At 61.9% G+C, this 22,570-nt stretch overlaps 3 protein-coding genes across 3 annotated transcripts; all 3 read right to left on the bottom strand.

The window, feature by feature from the left end:
- Positions 1 to 711: 711 nt before the first annotated feature.
- Positions 712 to 5,924, bottom strand: MTCH2 (mitochondrial carrier 2). Its single transcript, XM_057419387.1, has 13 exons — positions 5,784 to 5,924; positions 5,608 to 5,692; positions 5,403 to 5,509; positions 5,278 to 5,304; positions 3,962 to 4,015; positions 3,828 to 3,885; positions 3,671 to 3,722; positions 3,492 to 3,551; positions 3,042 to 3,135; positions 2,896 to 2,943; positions 1,952 to 2,019; positions 895 to 970; positions 712 to 811 (listed from the first exon to the last, which is right to left on the bottom strand). Exons 1-13 carry the CDS (start codon positions 5,868 to 5,870, stop codon positions 725 to 727), a joined length of 903 nt encoding a protein of 300 aa, XP_057275370.1. The 5' UTR covers positions 5,871 to 5,924; the 3' UTR covers positions 712 to 724.
- Positions 5,925 to 6,257: 333 nt separating this feature from the next.
- AGBL2 (AGBL carboxypeptidase 2) lies at positions 6,258 to 10,027 on the bottom strand. Its single transcript, XM_057419393.1, is given in 13 exon segments — positions 6,258 to 7,039; positions 7,459 to 7,608; positions 7,700 to 7,751; positions 7,753 to 7,827; positions 7,912 to 7,969; positions 7,971 to 8,063; positions 8,134 to 8,880; positions 8,950 to 9,100; positions 9,174 to 9,281; positions 9,372 to 9,536; positions 9,631 to 9,759; positions 9,839 to 9,901; positions 9,904 to 10,027. Coding segments are annotated over 13 exon segments (2,697 nt in total).
- A 134-nt stretch (positions 10,028 to 10,161) lies between these two features.
- On the bottom strand, positions 10,162 to 22,420 carry FNBP4 (formin binding protein 4). Its single transcript, XM_057419391.1, has 16 exons — positions 22,405 to 22,420; positions 21,296 to 21,349; positions 19,381 to 19,541; positions 19,071 to 19,278; positions 18,261 to 18,411; positions 18,064 to 18,172; positions 17,532 to 17,879; positions 17,248 to 17,458; positions 15,754 to 15,872; positions 13,508 to 13,612; positions 13,073 to 13,206; positions 11,879 to 12,060; positions 11,260 to 11,576; positions 10,646 to 11,176; positions 10,397 to 10,554; positions 10,162 to 10,281 (listed from the first exon to the last, which is right to left on the bottom strand). The coding sequence occupies exons 1-16, from the start codon at positions 22,418 to 22,420 to the stop codon at positions 10,191 to 10,193; spliced, it is 2,895 nt and encodes a 964-aa protein (XP_057275374.1). The 3' UTR covers positions 10,162 to 10,190.
- Between the last annotated feature and the right edge of the window lie 150 nt (positions 22,421 to 22,570).

Here is a 22,570-nt window from a genome sequence, read left to right as displayed (position 1 = left end):
TGCTCTGGGTGTGTAACCCCCTCCCCAGCTTCGCACGCAGACCCATGGCGTGCACCCCCCATTGCAGCTCACAACCCCATCATCGGGTGTACAACACCCCTCCCACACACACACCCCACACCTCAACCCACAGCCGGGATGTGCCCCCCTCGTACCGGGGTCTGAGGGTGCTGTGCCCCCCACCCCGTGTCCATGGATGCTGGAGCCTGGGACCACCACCGGTGGGATGGATCCCACCTCATCACCCCGCAGTGGTACCGAGCGTCCCCAACCCGCGCAGCCCGGCAGGGTGACACGGGTACAGCCGCTCCTTCGCCAGCGGGTGACAGCTCCGGCTGTCGCCATCCCATCAGGGGGATTCCCTCTGTGGAAACAGCCTCAAGGCTCTGGGATGGAACCACGGGCAGCAGCAGCAGGAGGACAGGGATTGCTCCCAGTGGATTTACCAGCTTCAGCACCACCGCGTTGAGGTGAGGGACACACACAGGCACCAGAGCCTGCGGGGGGGACACACGGGGACAGCATCGGAGCGCTGAGGAAGGGGCGGAGAAACAGCAGGGAACAGGGAATGGAAGGGACGGGGAACGGCGGTCCCGGTGACAAAGACCCCGCGCATCCACCGGCACCTCGGAGCACGGACTTGGTGTTAAAAAACTGTATATAGAAATCACCACTCAACGGGAATCCTTCTGCCTGGGACCCCTGGAATTCCTGGCTCCCGGCCTCAGCGGAACCTCCTCTCGTCCCACACGTACCGCTTCCCAGCCGGCACCTTCCGGAAGAACAGCGTGTTCCCTCGGCTCATGTTGCCCTGCAATGGGGGTGATGAGTGGGGCTGGGCACCCGCATGGATCTGCCCCACGGCTGGAAGCCATCCCGGTGCGGGGCACTCACCTCCCTGCGGAGCTGGCTCCAGCAATCCAGCCAGGATGAGTAGGTGGGTGCGTAGGGAAGGAGGCCCCCAGCGAGCCTGTGCAAGGGGAGAGACCCACGGGGTTCAACCAGGCTCGGTGCTGGGTCCTCACCCTGGGCCACAGCAGCCCCATGGAACGCTCCAGGCTGGAAAGGAGCTGCTGGAGCTGAGCAGGAGCAGCTTGTGCCCAGGCAGCCAAGAAGCCCCCAGCATCCTGGTACTGCACCAGCACCAGTGCGGCAGCAGGAGCAGGGCAGGGACTGGGCACGGGGCTGGGCACTGCGGAGGCTGCACCTCGAATCCTGTGCTCAGCTCTGGGCCCCTCACTGCAAGAGAGACCTTGAGGTGCTGGAGCGGGGCCAGAGAAGGGAACGGAGCTGGAGCAGGGCCTGGAGCCCAAGTGTGATGGGGAAGGGCTGAGGGAGCTGGGGGGTTCAGTGTGGAGAAGAGAAGGCTCAGGGGGGACCTGATGGCTGCCTCCAAGTGCCTGAGAGGAGGATGGAGCCAGGAGGGGCTGGGCTCTGCTCCCAAGGAACAAGGGATGGGACAAGAGGAAACGGCCTCAAGCTGCCCCAGGGCAGGTTTAGATGGAGCTGAGGAACAATTCCTGCCCCAGAGGGTGCTCAGGCATTGGAACAGGCTGCCCAGGGCAGGGGCCCTGCAAGCGCTCCCACACCCTATAGACAAGGCCCTCAGTGCCGTGGGTCAGTGGTGGCCTTGGCAGTGCTGGGCAATGGTTGGAGCTGATGGTCTTGAAGCTCTTTCCCAGCCCAGTTGATTCTCTCATTCCATGACTCTGGAGCATTATTTCTATCCAGGACCAAGCCCTGCACGGGGCTGAACCCCAAACTGCCCCTTCGGATGCTGCCCTGCACCCCCTGACCGCAGCTCTCCCCACAAGGAACCAGCCCCACGCTGACTTTGGACCAGGCTCTGCCACCCAGGACTGCTGGGAAGGCAGCTTGGGAGCTGCTCTGGGGCACAGGGACACGGTGCCCCCCCTAGACAGGCCCCACAGAGTGGGGGGCTCGGACTCACCCGCAGTCATTGACAGCCATCAGGTTGGAGACGAGGACGAAGGGGTAGGTCAGCATGCTAGCGAAGAACTGCAAAGCACAGTGGGGCTGGTGGGCAGCAGCTCCAGTGGGCATCTGCCCCCTCCCGTCCATGTGGGGTGATCCAGCCCCTAGCAATCCATTCCCTTGGGAAAAGGGGGGATTCCAATCCCTTGGGAAAGGGGATGCCATTCCCTTGGGAACAGGGGGACTCCATTCCCTTGGGAAAAGGGGATTCCATTCCCTTGGGAAAAGGGGGGATTCCAATCCCTTGGGAAAGGGGATGCCATTCCCTTGGGAACAGGGGGACTCCATTCCCTTGGGAAAAGGGGATTCCATTCCCTTGGGAAAGGGGGGATTCCAATCCCTTGGGAAAGGGGATGCCATTCCCTTGGGAACAGGGGGACTCCATTCCCTTGGGAAAAGGGGATTCCATTCCCTTGGGAAAGGGGGGATTCCAATCCCTTGGGAAAGGGGATGCCATTCCCTTGGGAACAGGGGGACTCCATTCCCTTGGGAACAGGGGGACTCCATTCCCTTGGGAACAGGGGGACTCCATTCCCTTGGGAACAGGGGATTCCATTCCCTTGGGAAAAGGGGATTCCATTCCCTTGGGAAACGGGACTCCATTCCCTTGGGAAAAGGGGGATTCCATTCCCTTGGGAAAAGGGGGATTCCATTCCCTTGGGAAAGGGGATTCCATTCCCTTGGGAAAAGGGGACTCCATTCCCTTGGGAAACGGGGATTCCATTCCCTTAGAAAAGGGGGATTCCATTCCCTTGGGAAAGGGGGATTCCATTCCCTTGGGAAAAGGGGGATTCCATTCCCTTGGGAAAAGGGGATTCCACTCCCTTGGGAAAGGGGGTTCCATTCCCTTCACCCTCCCTGCAGGAAGGCAGCATCCCCCCACGCACACCTTGTACTCACCCCAGTAACTGCCTGGGAGTAGCTCTTGATCTCGGCCATGGTTGAGACCTGCCGGAGGAGGAAAAGCACCTTTAACCCCACGGAGCCCCCCCAAAAGAGGCCCCTGTCCCCCCAGGACCATCCCTGGAGCCCCCCCCAGCCCGTACCCCGTTCTCCAGCGCGTACGTGTTGATGAGGTAGGCCAGCATGTTACAGAGCCAGAGCGAGAGGATGTCCCCGAGCAGGCGGGGGATGAGGCCGCTGCAAGAGAAGAGGCAGCAGGGATGTGAGCTCGGGATGGGCCTGGAGGCAGGGGAAAAGGAGCCTGGAGCAGCTCTTCCTGCAGTGCCGGGCCAAGGTGGAGCTCCTGCCGGGGCAAAGGGAGAGGAGCCGGGTGCAGAGGGACCTGCAGCATCCCCGCTGGTGGCCAGGGAAGGGTCAGGATCCCTGGAAGAGCCCAGACACCACGGGAAGGACGGAAACCCCCAGTCCCCAGCAGCATCCGAGGACCCCCGGAGCCCCCCGAGAGGAGAGGGCAGAGCTGAGGCCGGAGCTCCATGGAGGTGGGGAGCATCACCCCACGTCCCGCCCCCCAAGTCCCCACGGGCAGCACTCACGCAAAGAAGCCCAGGATCCCTTCTTCCCGGTAGATGGTGGCGAAGGCGCTTAGTGTCCCACTGGGAGAAAGAGCAGAGAGGGGGGACCATGGGTGGGGGGGACCATGGGTGGGAGGGACCCCATGGGTGGGTGGGCAGCACCCATGGCAGCCCCCCCCATAGCAGAACCCACCCCATACCTGTACTTGGTCTCCCGGCCGATGAACTGCACCATGCAGCGGAGGGTGATCACTGGGGGCAGAGGTGGGGGGATCAAGATGGGGGGCATAGGGATACCCCAATGACACAGCAGTGACAGCACCCATCACCCAGCTGGTGAGGGGGGGGGGCACCTACCATGGAAGGGGTGGGTGATGAGGGTGGCAGCGGAGCGAGCGACCATCTCTCGGGAGGTCTGGGGAGAAAGGGGGGGTCAGGGACACACGTGGAGCCCCTCTGCTTCCACCCCCAAGCACCCTCCTCATCCTCACCTCCTTCAGCACCTGCTCCAGCGACGACACCGGCTCCTTCTTGCTGGCTCCAGGCTGGGGAGGGAAAGAGGCGTCAGGAGGGGGGGAAGAGACCCCCAAGAGGCACCGGTCCCTCCCCAGCACCCCTGGAAGGACCCAGTTCACCCTGGAAGAGCCCCCTGAGCTTTTCCCTTGCTGCTGGGATGCTCTGACTGCAGCACTGGGCAGGTGGGATGGAAGGAAGGGGGGACTGGAAGAGAAGGAAAGGAAGAAGGGATGGAGAAGAAGAAGGAGGAATAGAAGAAAGGATTGGAGGAAAAGGACAGGAATGAGGGATGTAGGAAAAGGAGGAATTGGAGCGGAAAGAAAGGAAGAAGGGATGGAGAGGAAGGAGGGATTAGAGGACTACAAAAGGAAAAAGGAGAGATTAGAGGAGAAGGAAAGGAAGAAGGGATTGAAGAGAAGGAGGGATTACAGGGGAAGGAAAGGAAGAAGGGATGGAGAAGAAGAAGGAGGAATGGAAGAAAGGATTGGAGGAAAAGGACAGGAATGAGGGATGTAGGAAAAGGAGGAATTGGAGTGGAAGGAAAGGAAGAAGGGATGGAGAGAAAAGAGAGATTGTAATGATGGAGAAGAAGAAGGGATTGGAGTAGAATGAGAAGAAGGGATAGAGAGGAAGGAGAATAAGAAGGAATAAGAGGGAAATGAGGGATTGGAGAGGGAGAAGGGAAAGAAGGGATGGAGGGGATGGAGAACAAGGACGGACTGAAGTAGAAGGAGGGGAAGAAGGGATACAGGGAAACGAGGGATTGGAGTGGGTGGAGGAAAAGAAGGGATGGAGGCAAAGAAGGAGGAATGAAGGGGAAGGAGGGACGGGAACGATGGAGGGGAAGGAGGGACGGGAACGATGGAGGGGAAGGAGGGACGGGAACGATGGAGGGGAAGGAGGGACGGGAACGATGGAGGGGAAGGAGGGACGGGAACGATGGAGGGGAAGGAGGGACGGGAACGATGGAGGGGAAGGAGGGACGGGAACGATGGAGGGGAAGGAGGAGGAATGGAGAGGAAGGAGGGACGGGGACGATGAGGGGAAGGAGGGACGGGGACGATGGAGGGGAAGGAGGGCCGGGAACGATGGAGGGGAAGGAGGGACGGGAACGATGGAGGGGAAGGAGGGACGGGAACGATGGAGGGGAAGGAGGGACGGGAACGATGGAGGGGAAGGAGGGACGGGAACGATGGAGGGGAAGGAGGGACGGGAACGATGGAGGGGAAGGAGGGACGGGAACGATGGAGGGGAAGGAGGATCCCCTAGGGAGCAGCGTCCCTGCACCTACCCCAGCGTCCTCAGCCTCCTGGTACTGCTGCAGAACAAAGGTCAACGTTAGCGCAGGCACCGGGGCCGGAGCCACACCAGCCCCGAGCCCCGGTCTCCGTCCCCCGTTCCCCCCCACCCCGGTACCTGCAGCACTTTGCTGTGCACCACGGTGCCGATGGCGCTGGAGCAGAGGCGCGGGACGAGGCCTTTGAAGAGCCCCGCTCGGCCATCGACCTTCACGATGTGCTTGGCTACGGGAGGCGGAGGAGTCAGAACCCCCCCCCACCACCGGGACCCCCCCCCCCACCACCGGGATCCCCCCCCCTTGCCCTCCGTTAGCCCCGCTCACCATAGGAGAAGAGCCCCGGGAGCTGGTAGACCTGGCGGCCGAAGATGTTCCTCCCCAGCGTGGGCGGCAGCGGCTCGTACCCGACCTGCAGCGGGAGCCTGCAGCCGGCACCGGGAACCGGGACCCGAGACCCCCCCCCCCCCCTTTCCGTTCCCGGTTCCCGGCCCCCCCCTTACCTGCACCAGCACCTTCACGTACATGAGCGGCTGCGAGAGCACCGTGAGCCCCGAGCCCAGCAGCACCTGCGAGGCCGCGTCCGCCATGGTGCCGCCGGCGTCACGGCGCAGAAGGACACGGCCGCCGCTTCCGCTTCCGTCCCCGTTGTCGTCGTCCGTCCCCGCCCCGGTACTTCCGGCGCGCCCCAGCACCGCTTCCGGGCGGGACGGGGAGGGCCTAAAGGGGGGTCTTGAGGTGTCGCCATGGCAACGGGGGGACGGGTGTCACCGGGCCTAAAGGTGGGGTACAGGCCTTGAGACGTCGCTAGGGCAACGGGGGCGGGTGTCACAGGGGTAACGGGGCCTAAAAGTGGGGTACAGGCTTTGAGGCGTCGCCATGGCAACGGGGGGCGGGTGTCACCGGGCCTAAAGGTGGGGTACAGGCCTTGAGGTGTCGCCATGGCAACCGGGGGGGTGTCACCGGGGTAACGGGGCCTAAAGGGGGGGTACAGGCCTTGAGGCGTCGCCATGGCAACGGGGGCTGCGGCCTGAGGCGCCGCCGTGGCAACGGGCCTGGAGGGGCCGCCATGGTAACGGGGCCTGCGGGGCGGCCATGGCGGCGGGGCCCGGTGCCCGCGGAAGGAGGCGGCGGCGGCAGACGCAGTCCCGGCCCCGGCCCCGCTTTAATGGCGAGCACAGGCGGCCCGGAGGGACCGGGCGGGGCCTGGAGCCGCGCTCGGAGCACGGCCCGGCAGAAGCGGCTGCGAGGGGAGAGGCCGCAGCGGCAGCACCGGGTCGCGAGGGGCGCGGGTCCGGGAGGCGGTGGCGGGGTCCCGGCTCCCGGCGGCAGCGCTCGCTGAGGCCGCGCTCGGTGCTCCTGGCCCTGCGGCTCCGCAGCCGCTGCCTCCTGCGCTGCTCCGGCTGCAAAGCGGCGAGGGCTGAGCCCGACCGGAGGCACCGAGGGAGCTCCGGGAGCGAGTCCCACACGGAGCTGTCGGAGCCGGTGGTGCTGCGGGGAGGAGGAGGAGGAGCGCGGTCAGCGGGCACCAACACCGGCACCAGCAACACCAGTACTGGCACCACTGGCAGAAGTACCAGCAGCACCAATACTGGCACCACCAGCACCAACACTGGCACCGGCACCAGCACCACTGGCAGCAGTACCAGCACCAACACCAGCACCACCGGCACCAGCACCATTACCAACACCAGCACCACTGACAGCAGTACCAGCACCGGCACCAGCACCATCACCAGCACCACCATCACCATCACCACTGGCAGCAGTACCAGCACCAACACCAGCACCACCGGCACCAGCACCATCACCAACACCAGCACCACTGACAGCAGTACCAGCACCATCACCAGCACCACCATCACCATCACCACTGGCAGCAGTACCAGCACCAACACCAGCACCACTGACAGCACCATCACCAACACCAGCACCACTGGCACCAGCACCATCACCAGCACCACCATCACCATCACCACTGGCAGCAGTACCAGCACCAACACCAGCACCACTGACAGCAGTACCAGCACTGGCACCAGCACCATCACCAGCACCACCATCACCATCACCACTGGCAGCAGTACCAGCACCAACACCAGCACCACTGACAGCAGTACCAGCACTGGCACCAGCACCATCACCAACACCAGCACCACTGGCAGCAGTACCAGCACCAACACCAGCTGCCGGGGGCCCCGGGAGCACCGCGGGTGCTGCGGTTGGAGCCCACCTTGGCCGGGTCAGGGTCGCACAGGTCCAGCAGGGAGTTGCAGAGGTGGGCGTCCAGCGCCGTCAGGTCCCGCACGGTGAAGCGGGAGTTCCTCCCGCCTGCAGGGACACAAAGGGGGCACGGGGCAGCTCCGCAACCCGGGGCCCACCCGGCCCCGAGGCACCGACACCGTCACCCGCGAGCCCTCACCCAGCATGGAGCCGCCGAAAGCCGCCTCCAGGGTGTAGCTGTTGGAGCCCCCCCAAGCGCCGCATCACGACCCGGCCCGTCCCCAGCTTTCTCTTCTGCACCTTGAACTTGCAGCTGGGGAAGGAGAACTGGGGCCGAGCCCGGGGTGAGCACCCCAGCCCCATAAGGACACAGCGGTGGCCTTCACCGCTCAGGACACCATTGCCCCCCACCTTGTCCGGGGCGTTCTTGCTGAACATCAAGGGGAAGATGCACTGGTGCAGCCGCAGCCCCGCCGCCGTCGCAGCCGTACATGGAGACGTCGTTCTTCCGGCTGTGCCCGTGGAAGTCGCAGTACAGCACCACCTCCCGCTCTGCCAGCACCCTGGGCACGCTAGGATGTCACCACCACCACCTCCACCACCGTCCCCTCACCTTCCAGTACCACCCTTCACCTCTCAACCATCGCCCGCAGGTGCCACACTCCAGGGAACGCTCCCGGCCCCGATGTTCCGTAAGCCCTGTTGGGATCCCAGCCGGACAGGGAGCAGCGGGAATTGCCCACCACCACCCCATCGGGGTTGAGCATCGGCACCACGGTGAAGACAAAGAGGCGCCGCAGGAGCCACACGTCGGCGCTGGGCAGGAAGTTGAGGCAGCCGCACATGGCCCAGGAGCCGCTGCTCTCCCTGGGGTGCGCACAGGCGCTCAGCACCACGGCGCGCTTGGGGGCCGAGCCATCAGCGCTGGTGCTGGTCAGCACGTACACAGTGTTGCCGGCCAGGCTGTGGCACAGTGCCCGCACCAGGTCACCCATCAGGGCCCGCAGGTAGCGCTGCAGGTCCGTGCAGGTGTAGGGGTAGGAGCGGGCGAAGCAGCAGGTACCCCCATCGTGGGGGAAGCGCAAGGCCCAGGAGAGGTGGAACGCAGCCGGCTCCCGGTCACCGTCACCAGCACCGTGGTAGTACCGGATGTCGGTGCCAACGCGGCGCCAGCCGATGCCGCGGCTCTGGGCATCCCACTGGGAGTAGAGCAGCGGCCTCATGCCCTCACCATAGAGGCTCTTGGCCTTGGCGAGGTTGGCGATGGTGAAGCGGTACAGGGGCTCCCGGCGGGTGTTTTGGAAGCGGAAGTAGAACCATAGGGTGTGCCTGGTGGTGAACAGGTCCGGCCGCAGCCGCAGCACATACTCATAGGGACCCCTGTGCGGTGGGAATGGGCCATGCGCCGGCTGCCAGCACCGCCAGGGCCTCCCCACCCCAGCCCCTTACAACTTGATGGCTCTCTGCAGGTTGCTGCTCTCAAAGCAGGACTCAAAGAGCAGCATCGTGTCCTGGGGCCCCTCCAAGGGTGCTGCTGCCGCGGACAGGGGGCCCGGGGCACCCCCAACGCAGGCGTGGGTGAAGCCGGCGCCGTGGGGCACTGCAGAGAGGCCCAGCGATGGGTGTTTGGGGAGGCAGAGGGGGCACCCATGGGTGCTGCCTGCTCCCACTACCTGGGCTGCAGTTATAGATGACGGTGCCCTGCTCCTCGCTGAGGGTGGCCGGGGCCTGCTCCATGCTCGTGGGCTGGCAGAAGGGCTCCAGTTCAGGGGGGACCCACTCTGAGGTGGGGGGCACAGGATGGTGATGGGGACCATGGGCACAGCAGGGTCTGGTGTTATGGGGGGGACAGAGCAGGAGCTGCCCCTCACCGATGTGCTCGATGCTCTCCGGGATGACCTCGCACTCCACAGGCCAGCGGGGAGGGGGCAGGAGCCCCCCCGATGGGGGCCCAGCAAAGGGACCCCGTGGTTCCCCGAGGGCCCCCCGGTGCTGCAGGGAGGGGCTCAGTGGGCCCCGGGGGGCTGCAGGAGGAGCTGGGGGGGCCCAGTGGCACGCTGGGGTGGGGACACCCCCAACACCCCAAATCGGGGGCAGCCCCAGTGCAGGAGGCGGGGTTCCCCCACTCACAGCTCGGCTCTGGCCCAGGACCCTGCCAGTGGCCAGGATTGGTGCTGCTCATGCTGAGTGCCTCAGTGGGACGCTGCTCCATGGGGTCCCCCGAGGACATGGGGCTCTTGTGTGCACTCATCTTGTGGCCTTGGGGAGAGCAACGCTACGGCCCCACACTTGGGGGGCACGAGGGGACAACGGGGCAGCCACAGCCCCATCTTCCTACCTTGGAAGTAACCATAGTAGCTCAAGTGGTGATGCATGAAGCTGTCGTAGGGATCGGGGAGCAGCCCCCCCCCCCAAACCCCCTTGGTTCCCCCTCCTTGGGCTGCAGCACGGCAAGAGCTCCGGTGCCGCTGGGACAGGAGCCAGAGGGATTCAGTGTTCCTGGACAACACCGGGGCCCCAACGGCATCACCCGGAGCAACACCAGCTCCAAACCACCCCCCTTCCACCGCACAGCGCGTCCCAAACTCCTACAGTTTATTGGGCAATGGGCACGGGAAGGGTTTGGAACTGTACATGTGTAAAAAAAAAAGGAAGGAAAAGGGTCGGGAATGCCAGCGGCTCCGGGGCCCTCACGTGCTCGACGCCGTTTTCCTCCGCTTGAGCCGCGCTCGCCAGTCCTCGGGCAGCGCCTCGAAGTTGGCGTTTCTCTCTGCCATGCCGCTGCGGGACCAACCAAGAGGGGTGTCAGCACCCCCACTGCCTCTATGGGGAGCAGAGATGGGGATGCCGGTGGCGGGGGGCGAGGAAGCATCCGTCAAGCGAAGGCAGCACGTACCTCATGAGCTGCTGCTGCTTCCACTCCTCGATGCGCCGCTGGGCCGTGGTCTCCCGGTCCTCCTCGCTGGAGCTGGAATTGTCCTCCTCGTCCAGCTCCCGCTGGATGCTCTGCCACTTCTTCACCAGCGACGGCATCTTTGTCTTGCCCTTCTTGCCCTGTGCCAGACACGCCATGAGCCGCGGTGGGAGGCTGGCTGGGAAAGGGGGGGGGTAGAGGCATCGCCGCGGCACCGCCGCATGCGCTCACCTTCTCCTTCCGCCCCTTCCTCGGCTTCTCCTTGTCCGGCGGCGGCGGTGGGGCCTTGGGGACGGGAGGGGGGGGTGTCTGTGGGGGCGGCGGTGGCGGTGGCTGCTCCGTGGTGCCGGTGCTGGTGTTGGCAGCGGGCAGGGCCCCTCGCACCGGTGCTGGCTGCACGGCAGCCGCGGCCAGGCTGACGGAGGTGGCGCACTCCGAGTAGCTCATGAGGGCCGGTGCGGCGGGCGCGGTGACGCTCATGTAGCCCGGCTGCAGCCCCATTGGGGTGGGCTGGGGGCCCGGCCCCATGCGGAGGTTGGGGCGAGCCTGGAGCTCGCCCTGCAGGCGCTGGCGGGGCCGGAGCGAGGCCAAGGGCACCGGTGAGGGCTGGTACTTGGCGGTGGGCAGCAGGGGCTGGCTGTAGAGCACGGGGCAGCTGCCGATGGTGGCCGTGCGCTGCAGCAGCGCCGGGGCCATCTCCACGGCTTTCCTCTTCGGCGGCTTCACCGAGAGCAGCGGCACTGGGCTGGCTTCGGCGGCAGCCTGGAGGGGAGCAGGAGGTGAGGGGCAGAGCCCCGAGGCCACGCACCAGCACCCTCTCCGTGGCGCGGGATGGGAGCTCTCACCTGGGTGCTGCCGGTGGCAGCCGGGCGCGGGAGAGGCTTCAGGGGAGCGTCTTCCTCTGTGCCCGGGGCAGGCGGCTCCTCGCCCCCCTCATCTTCCATCTCCACTTCCTGGATCTCTCCATCTTCTCCCGGCGGTGGCGGCGGCGGAGGGGGCGGCGGAGGCGAATCCGGTGGCGGCGGAGGCGGGGGAGGCATTTCCAAAGGCAAAGGAGGCTGGAGGACCGGGACGGAAGACTGAAGCAGAGTCCAAAATGGGGTGAGCGGCATGAGAGACGGAGCAGGAACTTGGCCTGAGAAGGGTTCTTTACAAAGGGAGCCTGAAGAATACACATCGACACAGGCTTGAAAACCCACGCGACGGACGGGGCCGCCTGCTGCTGCCTCCCTGCCAGGGCCCTGCAGGCAGAGCTCAGGCCATGGGCTCGACGTCGCCTTCCCCGGCACCGCTGCAACGACGCCTAAATCCAACGGGACAACGTGGATGCTTCACTGAAGGCACCACGAGGCCACAAGGAGGGATCCCTACCACCTGAGCGCTCGGTGCGGCCTCACGACGCCCACCCTGGGGCTCAGACCCCCCCCCAACCCACAAGGATCCCCCCCTCAGCCCGGGCCGTACCTGCGGGGCGCTCGGCAGCATCCTCGGCGTGCTCTCCCTTGTCCTTTGGGGGTGGTTTAGGAGGACTGGCGCTGGCCTTCCCGTCGGCTGTCCGCTGGCCTTCCTCTTCGTCCTCCCCGTCGGGGAACTCCCACTGGGACTCTCCTGAGCGCTCGTTAACATAGAAATAGCGTCTATGCTCCCTAAAGCACAAGAAACAGAAGGCAGCTTTTAGCTTCCCTTCCCCGCCACCGACACTCCGAGGCGGGCCTGCCTCCCTCTCGCAGGGCTTCAGAGCCCCTTTGGCTTGGCAGCAGGGCTGCCACCGTTCCCACAACAACGTTTGAGAGGACCGGAGAGAGCCCGGAGGTGCTTTTGGCTCAAGAGCTAGTTTGCTGGCTGCCTGCAGGTCGCCCCTGAACCGGCCCCCCCCTCCCTTCTCGGGAAGGAGCAGCAGAGCGACGTCGCCAGGCCCCCCCCTCCCCGGGGAGGGGGGGCTTGCAAGCGCTGCCCCCTCGGGCTGGAAGTCGCCCTCCGAGAAGAGGCACCGGGAGGGGGGGAACAGCCCCGATGGAGAGGAGAGGCTGCCCCCCCCCCCTACCCCCGTGGTGCGCGGAGGAGGCGGCTTTATAGGGTGTCAAAACCAACACAGTGAATGCTAGAGAGAGGGAGCGGATCTGGGAGCTGAAAAACAAAAGAGCAAAGATTTCAAAACAAAGGAAAAGCAATTCCATCCAGAAAAACCATCAAAAGGAAAGGACAAAGAAATGTTTGGGTCTGACCTGCTGGCAGCAGACACAACTCTTGTTCTTCGTTCCGGCGGGGAGCTGGGGTTTGTCCTTGGGTAGAGCTGTTGGTCAGAAGAGGTGATCCAGCCATCCTGCAAAGTTCACAGAGCTCTCGCATGCGCGACCCCCCAGGCCCGCCCTCCAACAGCGCCTTCCACTCGGGAGTGACCACGAGCTCTGTCCGATCAAGGGGGGAAATCAGCTCCGTCTCTGGGATCCTCCGGCTGCGGGGTGCTTGCCTCAAACCCCACGGCGGTGCTGCGAGCGCCGGGAGATGCTGCTCTCTGCCTGCCCAGCATTGCTAACACAGCCGCTTGCTCTCAAGTGTCCGAGAGGGGACCGGCGCCCACGTCGTCGCGTGCTGATGGTCACAACTCATGTCTGAGATGTCAGAGATGAAAGGTGAGAAAGGGAGGAGAGCTCGTACCTGTCCCAGTGGCAGGACCAGCCTTTAGGGGTGGCGTTTATTTCGTATTGTTTGAGCTGTTCGCCTGCGTCTTGGAGTTTGCGTTTGAGGTAGTTTCCATTGAGAGCACCTTCGCGCCAGTCTGCAATGCGGGTCTGCAGGGCAAGAACCAAGGGGGGGACGTGGGGGGAAAGCTGTTGGAGGGAGGCCACAAACAGACCCCCAACCCCACCCCAGGGACATGAGATTGGGGAGACTCCCTTGCATGGGGGAGGGGGGCAGGAGGAAGCCAGTGCCTCCGTGCAAAGCCATGCTCTTCCCCCCCCCCCCCATACATGGAGGGAAGGGGAAAGAAGGAAGGGGGGCACACGGCCCCCAGGATCACCGGGCAGGATGTGATCCGCTTCGGAACACAAGGCCAGAGGGAGCAAGGGGAGCGGGGCAAGGCTTGGTTACCTCTGTCTGCAACAGCAGCATGTGGAAGTTGGAGATAGACTGCCTGTGGATGCCCAGGAACTCCAGTTTGTTAGTCAGGGTGTTTGCCAGCTCTCCGATCTGAAACTGCCGGGGACAAAGGGGACAGAGTCAAGAGCCGCCCTCCCACAGCGGCGCCGGGCGCCTGCGGCCCCCGCGGCTCGCTCCAGGCCATCCCGGCAAACGGGGTTTGGGATGTGGCTCCCTGTCAGCCCCGCTCCCTCCTGCGCCCCGCTGTAGCTGAGGGAGGGAGGTGCCAGGGAATCCTGGCTTCTCCATGCAGGAGCTCGTCCCAAAGGAAGGGAGTAGGCTCTGGAGTTACACCAGGAAGCGCTCCGTCTGATCCAACTGCTTCCCAAAGGAAAGCCCAAAGGGCTGGGGTATGGTTTCAGGATTCCCTCGTGAGCAGAGACAGGATCTCCGTTAGAGACTCAGTCCCACAGTGACAACCATCACTCAACCGCAGCACCCAGCGGGAGCCAAATCCAGTGTGGGCACTGCCCAGGGACAGGGGGATCCCCACGTCCATCCCCCAGCTGAGGGGAGGCATGGCAGCGGCTGTAAGCCAGGAATGGGGACACAAGGAAGGGGTACCCCAACGGGAATGCTCTGAAAAGGTTGTTTTCCCTTGCACTCTTTAGCAGATGCCCGAGGCAGGGAAATGAATTCATTCCCACGTTAGCTATGGAGAAGCCAGGGAATATCCCAGTGCTGAGGGTGAGCGGGCAGAGGAGGCCCCGGTGGATCCCTGCAAACCAGAGCTGGCCAAAGAGAGATGACCCCAAAGTGATGAAGGCAATGGATTACCCGAGGAGACGGCATCCCTCCACCGCCTCCAAAGGGATCCCGCGTGGGGAAGTGCCACACTGCACTGCCCATCCCACAGCGCCGGGGATGGCTTGAAAGGCTCCAGGGCCAGCGAGCCTGGTTCTGCTGGGGACTGTTTTACCTTATTTTACTGAAAATTCAGTTAAAAACCTCCTCAAGCCTCATGAGGATGCTGCTGTGCTGGGGCAGGGGCATCCCATCTCAGCTCTCCTTATTTCATAGGCGAGATGCAGCTCCCAGTGCTTAAAGGGGCTGCAGGAAACCTGGAGAGGGGCTCTGGCCAAGAGCCTGTAGGGACAGGCCAAGGGGAATGGCTTGAACCTGCAGAGGGGAGACTGAGCTGAGCTCTTAGGCAGAAGCTCTTCCCTGGGAGGGTGCTGAGGCGCTGGCACAGGGTGCCCAGAGAAGCTGTGGCTGCCCCATCCCTGGCAGTGCTCAAGGCCAGGTTGGACACAGGGGCTTGGAGCAAGCTGCTCCAGTGGAAGGGGTCCCTGCCCGTGGCAGGGGTTGGAGCTGGATGAGCTTTAAGCTCCCTTCCAGCCCGAACCATTCCATGGTTCTATGCATCTGCCAGGAAATCCTTTCCTTCCCCACTGGAAAAATAACGAAGTGGCAGGAACGGAGGGCAGGGAGGAGGCTGGCTTTTGACTTCCCATCAAGAAACCACCCAGCACACATTGGTGCCAACGTTTGCTACCAGAAGGATGCTTAGGAGCCAAACTGCACAGCACAGGTAATGAGCGAGCAGGGAATTCCAAGGCCAAAGGTCTCCCTGACGGCTCCGTGTGTCCCCGCCACAGCCACAAAGAGCAAACCAAGGCTGGGGAGTGCAAACCAGCAGCAGATGCTGCAGAAACCCCCGGTCTGGAGCTAACAACAGCTTCCACAAGTGACCCTGGGAGGAAGGGAAGAGCAACAGGTACCAGCAGGCTCCAGAAACAGAGAGATTACGGACGAGGAGTCTTCCGCCTGGGAACGGGACGTGCCACCGGACTGTAACATGGTTATTGGTGAAAAGAGAGTCAAGACAAACACGGCCCCCTCTGTCACAAGTCCCAGGGCTCAGGCTCTGAACCCCCCACACTCCCCCCCCTTGGAGTCCATGGAATGGGTTTTCCAAGCCTTCGCTGCTGGCTCCTGGCAGGGGTATCAGCATCGGGGATGCCAGCCCAGTGCTGCACGGCTGCTCTCAGAGCAGGATCTAACCCTGGGATCGGAGGTTTAGAGCTTCCACAGGGATACAGATGCCATCCCCACTGGCACATGGCACAGAGGCACCACCCAAAGCTCAAGTGTCCCCGTGGCTGCTGGCCTCCCCTGGGCAGAGGTAGCCAAAGCTACCCTCCATGCTGCTGCTGCTGCCTCGGATCTCACCGACACGCACCTCCCCGTCTCCATACCTTGAGGTCCTGCTCCTCCTCTTCCACTTTGGGTGGCCCCTGGCTTTTGGCTTTCTCTTGGGGCTCCTCAGCCTCTGGTTCTTTGTCTGGAATGGCATCAGTTGTTTCCATGCTGGCTGCTGCAGGAGAAGAAAGGAGAGGTTGGTTCTCTCACCAGCACACGGCTGGCTGGAGAGGGCAGGGATGGAGCCTCCTTTCCTACAGGAGCCAGTGACAAGAGCCTGGAGTTAAAAGGGACAGAGGGGTCGTTGCCTCTGGGGTTTGGTGTGGGGTGGTCCTCCCAGGCAGAGGAGGAGTCCAGAGTTCAAGGAAGCATGAAGGGAGCTGCTCACCAGGTGGCCACAGTGCTTCCATCAGGAGGAATTATCAGGTATGAGGTAAGTTTATAAGCATCAGAGTTTATAAGCATCAGAGCTCCCCAAAAGTTGGCTCAACGCAAGGTTCTGCCTCTATAGCACAGCAGGACAGCTGGGACCAATGCACTGCTCAAGTGCCACATTCCAGCAGGGAAGTTTGTGAGGGATTCCTTAAGTCCTTATGGCTAACACCCCCCTCCACCCATTCCCAGTGTGTCCTGGTGCTCAAAGAGCAGAGAGGTCCCTTAATCCCCCCCAGCAGCAGGGTGCTCAGCTATAAATGCCTTATTTTGGAGTAACAGCTCCCTGTTCCCCTGTTGAGTGGGAAACCAGCTCCAGGGATGTGCTGCACGAGGCACAGGGAATGCCATCCAATGAAAACACCCCTCGGAGCTGACCCCGCGCCAGGCCTCATCCTGGATCTGAAGGATCCTGTGCCTGAAGCAGGTACTCCTTAGGGCCACACCAGTCCCATTCTGGGGCAGGCTCCATCTCCCTCTTCAGCTCAGGGCACTGGTGGAGCAGCTTTTCCTGGACACTGGAGCTGTTCCCCTCCAGCTGTGCCACAGGGCAGGGAGCTGGACCAAAGCCCCGTGCTGGGAAGGGACCAGCACATCCAGGGCCCCGGGGACTGCCAGGCACAGGCTGTGCCCTGCAGTGCGTCTGGGCAGGGGGAGCAGGAGGGTTGGTACAGGCAGCAAAGGGCAGGGTGCAGCGGAACACTACAACTGCCACGCAGTGGTTTCCTTTCCCTAAGGGAATGTTTGTATGATGCTCCCACTGCACTGCTCCGCACATGGGTGTCATGAGTCTAAAGGAGCAGGGACAGCAGAACACCACCAGGAGCATGGGGGGGGGGGGAGGTGTTGTTGCTCGAGCGGAAGAGCTGACACCCCCCCAGGATCCAGCAGCCTCAAGCGAACTGGGTCTTCCTCACAGCGAGGTTCTGCCTCTGTGACAAAGCTTTGGGCACAGGCACTCTTTCCTGACAGGAGCACTGGATTCGGGCACTCTCCACCCATGCTCCTTAACGGGATGAAGGGCAGAACCTGGCAGTGCCCATCCAGGCACCCCTTTGGGAGAAGAGCTGCAGCCCATCCACCCCCCGCCCTGCTCCCAAGGGAGCCTTTCCCATTACCTGCTTCTCCCTGTTCCGGGCTTTCCCGGCCTGTTTTGCTGGAGCCTCGACTGGCAGACTCGGGGCTGGCAGCTCCCACAAAGAGTTTCCACTTGCCCCGTTTGGAAGCCAACCTGCGGGCCGGATCCTGCGGGGCCGACTGGCTCCCGTCGGACAACGGGCTGGAGCCGGACACGCTGCCATCGCCCTCCTCCAGGGCACGCAGCTCCGCCTGCGGGGGACACACAGGGCCATCAGCCTCCTCCTGAGGAGCAGCCATAGGGAAAAGGCTCCTCGCTCCTCACCTTCTTCCTCTCCAGCACCATCTCCAGCTCGAGGGTGTCCTGTTCCTCCTCCTCCTCCTCCTCAGCGCTCTCCCCTGACTGCACCACGCTGCACAGCTCCTCCTGGAGCGGGTCTTCCAGGAGGGGATCTCTGCTGGGCTCCGGCTCTTCTGGAGCGGCCGGAGCCTCTTCTGCTTTCGCCTCCTCTTCTGGAGGGGGCTCCACTTCCTCTTTGCAGATCACCTTCCTCCTCCACCGCTCCTCTTCCTCCTTCACCACATCAGGCACGAGCGGTGCCAGGAGGGCTGCGGCCACCCCTTTCTTCTCCTCCTCGCTGTTGGAGAGGGCCTGAACACCCTCATTCACCTCCTGCGGGTCAAACCCCACAGTGAGCTGCCAGCAGCTCCCAGCCCCTCATGCCAGCCCCACAGAGGAAGGAGCCCGTGGTGATGGGGCACCTCTTTTTGAGCTGCGGCCCACCACGGAGCAAGCCCAAAGGGCATCTCCATGCCCTGTGGCCACCAGACCCTGGTGCTGAGCACACCTGACTGACCTTCTTCACCTCCCGCTTGGTGATGGGGGGCCCCCGGCCGACCCCCTTCTCCTGGGGGTACACCTCAGCCGCTGCTACGAAGCCACCGTTGGCACCTGCCACGGTGCTGCTGAGGAAGAGGAGAGGCTGTGAAGGGCAGGAATAGGGACGACATCCCCACAGGTCCCCCCATAGGGTCTGGCGGGGGGGTCACCGACCTGTGTTGGTAGTGCTGCAGGCCCTGGACCTGCGTGGCCAGGTACTGGGGCAGCTCCCAGGTCACCTCGTTGCTCTGGGTGTTCCAGTAGTAGTAGCAGCCTGTGTTCTCATCCCACACCTCCTGCCAGTCACCCATCTCCAGCTCCCCCACTGCCAGGGACAAGGACAGGATGGGATCCACAGCACAACACCGACCCCATCAGCTCCCAGGGAGGTGATCCTGCCCCTCTGCTCTGTGAGACCCCACCGGGGGCAGGGCTGGTGCCCCCAGCATAAAGAGGCCATGGAGCTGTTGGAGCAAGGCCAGAGGAGGCCACGAGGATGCTCAGGGGCTGGAGCAGCTCCCGTATGGAGCCAGGCTGAGAACACTGGGGTAGTGTGGAGACCTCAGAGCAGCTTCCAGTGTCTGAAGGGGGCTACAAGGATGCTGGAGAGGGACCCTGCATCAGGGACTGCAGCGACAGGACAAGGGGTGATGGGTTCAAACCGAAACAGGGGAAGTTCAGGTTGGAGATAAGGCAGAAGCTCTTCCCTGTGAGGGTGCTGAGGCGCTGGCACAGGGTACCCAGAGAAGCTGTGGCTGCCCCATCCCTGGCAGTGCTCAAGGCCAGGTTGGACACAGGGGCTTGGAGCAAGCTGCTCCAGTGGAAGGGGTCGGGGTTGGAGCTGGAGGAGCTTTAAGCTCCCTTCCAACCCAACCCATTCTCTAGTTCTATGTTTCTACTGCCACCCTCCCTTTCTTCCCCCAGTGACACCCACTTGCCCCCCCCCAGCAGGGCCATGCTCCGCAGGGTGGATGAGGGCCTCACCTCCAGCCAGGGAGCACTGGGTGTCATACTGCCACTCCTGCACAGGCCCAGGATCAGCACCATTGGCTGTGCCCGAGGGCTGCCCTGAGCCTGGGTCCTTGGGCTCCGGGCGGGGAGGTGTGGGGGGAAGCACAGAGGAAGAGGAGGAGGAGGCTGAGGCTGCAGCGGGCTCTGCGGGCTGCGGGGGAGCCGTGATGGCATCGATCTCCTGGGGAAACAACAGCCCCATGGTCAGGTTCTGATCCCAAAGGAGGCGAGAGCGGAGCTCAGCACCGCAGAGCACGGAGCTCCCCCCTGGAGCTGCACTCACCGCCAGGAAGTTGGCCAAGGTGCTGTCGATATCCGAGGAATTGCTGCCATTGGCATCCACGGAACGGGAAGGCTTCTCTGGGGTCTCACCCTCCTCATCGTCACTGTCTGCATAGGCACCGAGCAGGCACAGACCGCCTGGGGAAGGCAGAGCGAGGGATCCTCAGCGGCTCCTCCCCATTAAAGGGAGGGATAGCTCCTGACCCCCAAAATGCAAAAGGGAACAGCCCCCAGCCGCACTGGGAATGGGAAACGCGTTCCTTGGGTGGTAAAAATCCCAACAAAACTGGGAGGAGAAAAGAATTCCCCAGCCCTAGAAAAATAAAAGGGGGGGGGGGAAATCATATCCTGCCTGCAAACCATGGAGGGGGAATCACTGCTCAGAACATCACTGTATTTTGAGTTCAGTAGGATGCTGGAGAGGGACTCTTCATCAGGGACTGGAGCAATAGGACAGGGGGTGATGGGCTCAGACTGGAACAGGGGGAGTTCAGGTTGGAGATAAGGCAGAAGCTCTTCCCTGTGAGGGTGCCCAGAGAAGCTGTGGCTGCCCCATCCCTGGCAGTGCTCAAGGGCAGGTTGGACACAGGGGCTTGGAGCAAGCTGCTCCAGTGGAAGAGATTGGGGCTGGAGCCAGAGGAGCTTTAAGGTCCCTTCATTCCAAACCAGGCCGGGATTCTGTGATTTAAGGATTAATAGTAGGCAATAAAAGTAATAGGTAAGGAAAAAGAGTACCACTTGTTATTCCCAGCAGGAATAACAGCCTGGAGAAGAGAAGGCTGCGGGGAGACCTCAGAGCAGCTTCCAGTGTCTGAAGGGGGCCTATAGGGATGCTGGGGAGGGACTCTTCATTAGGGACTGCAGTGACAGGACAAGGGGTAACAGGTTCAAACTGAAACAGGGGAAGTTTAGATTGGATCTAAGGAGGAAATTCTTTCCTGTGAGGGTGCTGAGGCACTGGAATGGGTTGCCCAGGGAGGTTGTGAATGGCCCATGGCAGGGGGGTTGGAACTGGATGATCTTAAGGTCCTTCCCAACCCTAACTATTCTATGATTCTATAAAAACACACTGGGTGGAAAACTATCCCATTATCTGCATTTTTAAGGGAAGAAAGCATCAGGTCCTTTCCAACCGTAACTATTCTATGATTTAAAGAGAGGATATAACATCACACCACAGCCTTGAGAAACAGCAAAGTGGGGGTAAAACCCCTATTCCCCCCCCAAAATAAGGGGGTGGAATCACTCGATAGCATCCTGAATGGAGTTAAATGGGATCCTCACCCTAAACCTGTAAGAAATGGGGTAATGAGGCTAAGAAGTGACCCCACAAGGGGAATAAACCCCCAAAGCGATTCAAATGATGCTGGCACCCTAACAGTAAGGCGTTTAGGATGGGGTTAATTTAACAAAGCAGTTAAAGGAGTACAACCACCCACCCCACCCCCCCATTAAACACCCTAAAGTGATTAAAAACCGCATTTATGAGGGGAAAAACCCCTCTTTTCGAGCAATACAGCTGTTCCCTGCATAAAACCGGTTGGAAAAACCCATTTTGGGGCGGTTTTCCCTTCATTTTACCTCAGGAAACAAGCGTTACCTGTGGGGAACCCTGTAAGAAATGGGGTAATGAGGCTAAGAAGTGACCCCACAAGGGGAATAAACCCCCAAAGCGATTCAAATGATGCTGGCATCCTAACAGTAAGGCGTTTAGGATGGGGTTAATTTAACCAAGCAGTTAAAGGGGTACAACCACACCCCCTCATATTAAACACCCTAAAGTGATTAAAAACCGCATTTATGAGGGGAAAAACCCCTCTTTTCGAGCAATACAGCTGTTCCCTGTGTAAAACCGGTTGGAAAAACCCATTTTGGGGCGGTTTTCCCTTCATTTTACCTCAGGAAACCAGCGTTACCTGTGGGCTTGACGGCGGGGGGCGCTGGGTGTGCGGTGAGGGCTTCGGGTTCGTCTGTGGAAACAAAGGGGCCGGGGAAGGCGGGGGGAAGGGGGGAAGGCGGGGGAAGGGGGGAACGCGGGGTACCCCCCCTTCCCCCCGTTGGGTTTATGGAGCCATCCCTGCCCTATAGACACCTTGGGTTTATAGAGCCATCCCTGCCCTATAGACACCTTGGGTTTATAGAGCCATCCCTGCCCTATAGACCCATCCCTGCCCTATAGACATCTTGGATTTATAGAGCTATCCCTGCCCTATAGAGCCATCCCTGCCCTATAGACACCCTGGGTTTATAAACCCATCCCTGCCCTATAGACCCGTCCCTGCCCTATAGACACCTTGGGTTTATAGAGCCATCCCTGCCCTATAGACACCCTGGGTTTATAAACCCATCCCTGCCCTATAGACCTGTCCCTGCCCTATAGACACCTTGGGTTTATAGAGCCATCCCTGCCCTATAGACACATTGGGTTTATAGCCTCAGCCCTCCCCTATAGAGCCATCGCTGCTCTATAGACATCTTGGGTTTATAGCCTCAACCCTCCCCTATAGAGCCATCCCTGCCCTATAGACACCTTGGGGTTAGAGACCCAATCCTGCCCTATAGACACCCTGGGCTTATAGTCTCAGCCCTGCCCTATAGATACCTTGGGTTTATAGCCTCTGCCCTATAGACCTCTGTCATGACTTACAGACCCCATCCCTGTCCTATAGGCCCGGCCCGTCATATAGACCCCCACCTGCCCTACAGCATAGTGTTGCCCCCTGAACCTGCAGGTCCCATGCATGTGCTGTAACACACTGCTATCCTGTGAACATATAGCTCTGTTCCTCCCCTATAGGCCCCCTCCAGTCCTATAGCCCCGTTCCTGTCCTGGAGCACAGTACTGGCCCCTGAGCTTATAGCTCCATCCCTGCCCTGTGGTTCTATAGTGGCTCTCTTGCCCTATAGCACAGTGCCACCCTGGGAGCCTATAGCCCCATCCCTGCCCTAGAGCAGTGCTGACCTAGGAGCCTATAGCCCTCTTCCAGTCCTATCTGCCCCATAGCCCCACTCCTGGCACTCAAACCTATCGGCTCCATCATTGCCCTATAGCACAACGCCTCCCCCCTTAGCCTATAGCCCCTAGAGCATGGTGCTGCCACTTGAGCCTATAGCTCCATGCCGGCCCTATAACCCAATCCTGCCCTTCAGAGCTGTACCCCCTCCCCCGCTATAGCATAATCCATCCCTTA

This window comes from Pezoporus wallicus, unplaced genomic scaffold, assembly GCF_028554395.1.
Source record: "Pezoporus wallicus isolate ANWC-B61680 ecotype Strahan unplaced genomic scaffold, APGP_CSIRO_Pwel_v1 contig_11336, whole genome shotgun sequence".
In the NCBI taxonomy this organism is placed as follows: Eukaryota; Metazoa; Chordata; class Aves; order Psittaciformes; family Psittacidae; genus Pezoporus; species Pezoporus wallicus.
Note: the sequence above shows the minus strand (reverse complement) of the source record. Positions and strands in the feature narration are given on the sequence as shown.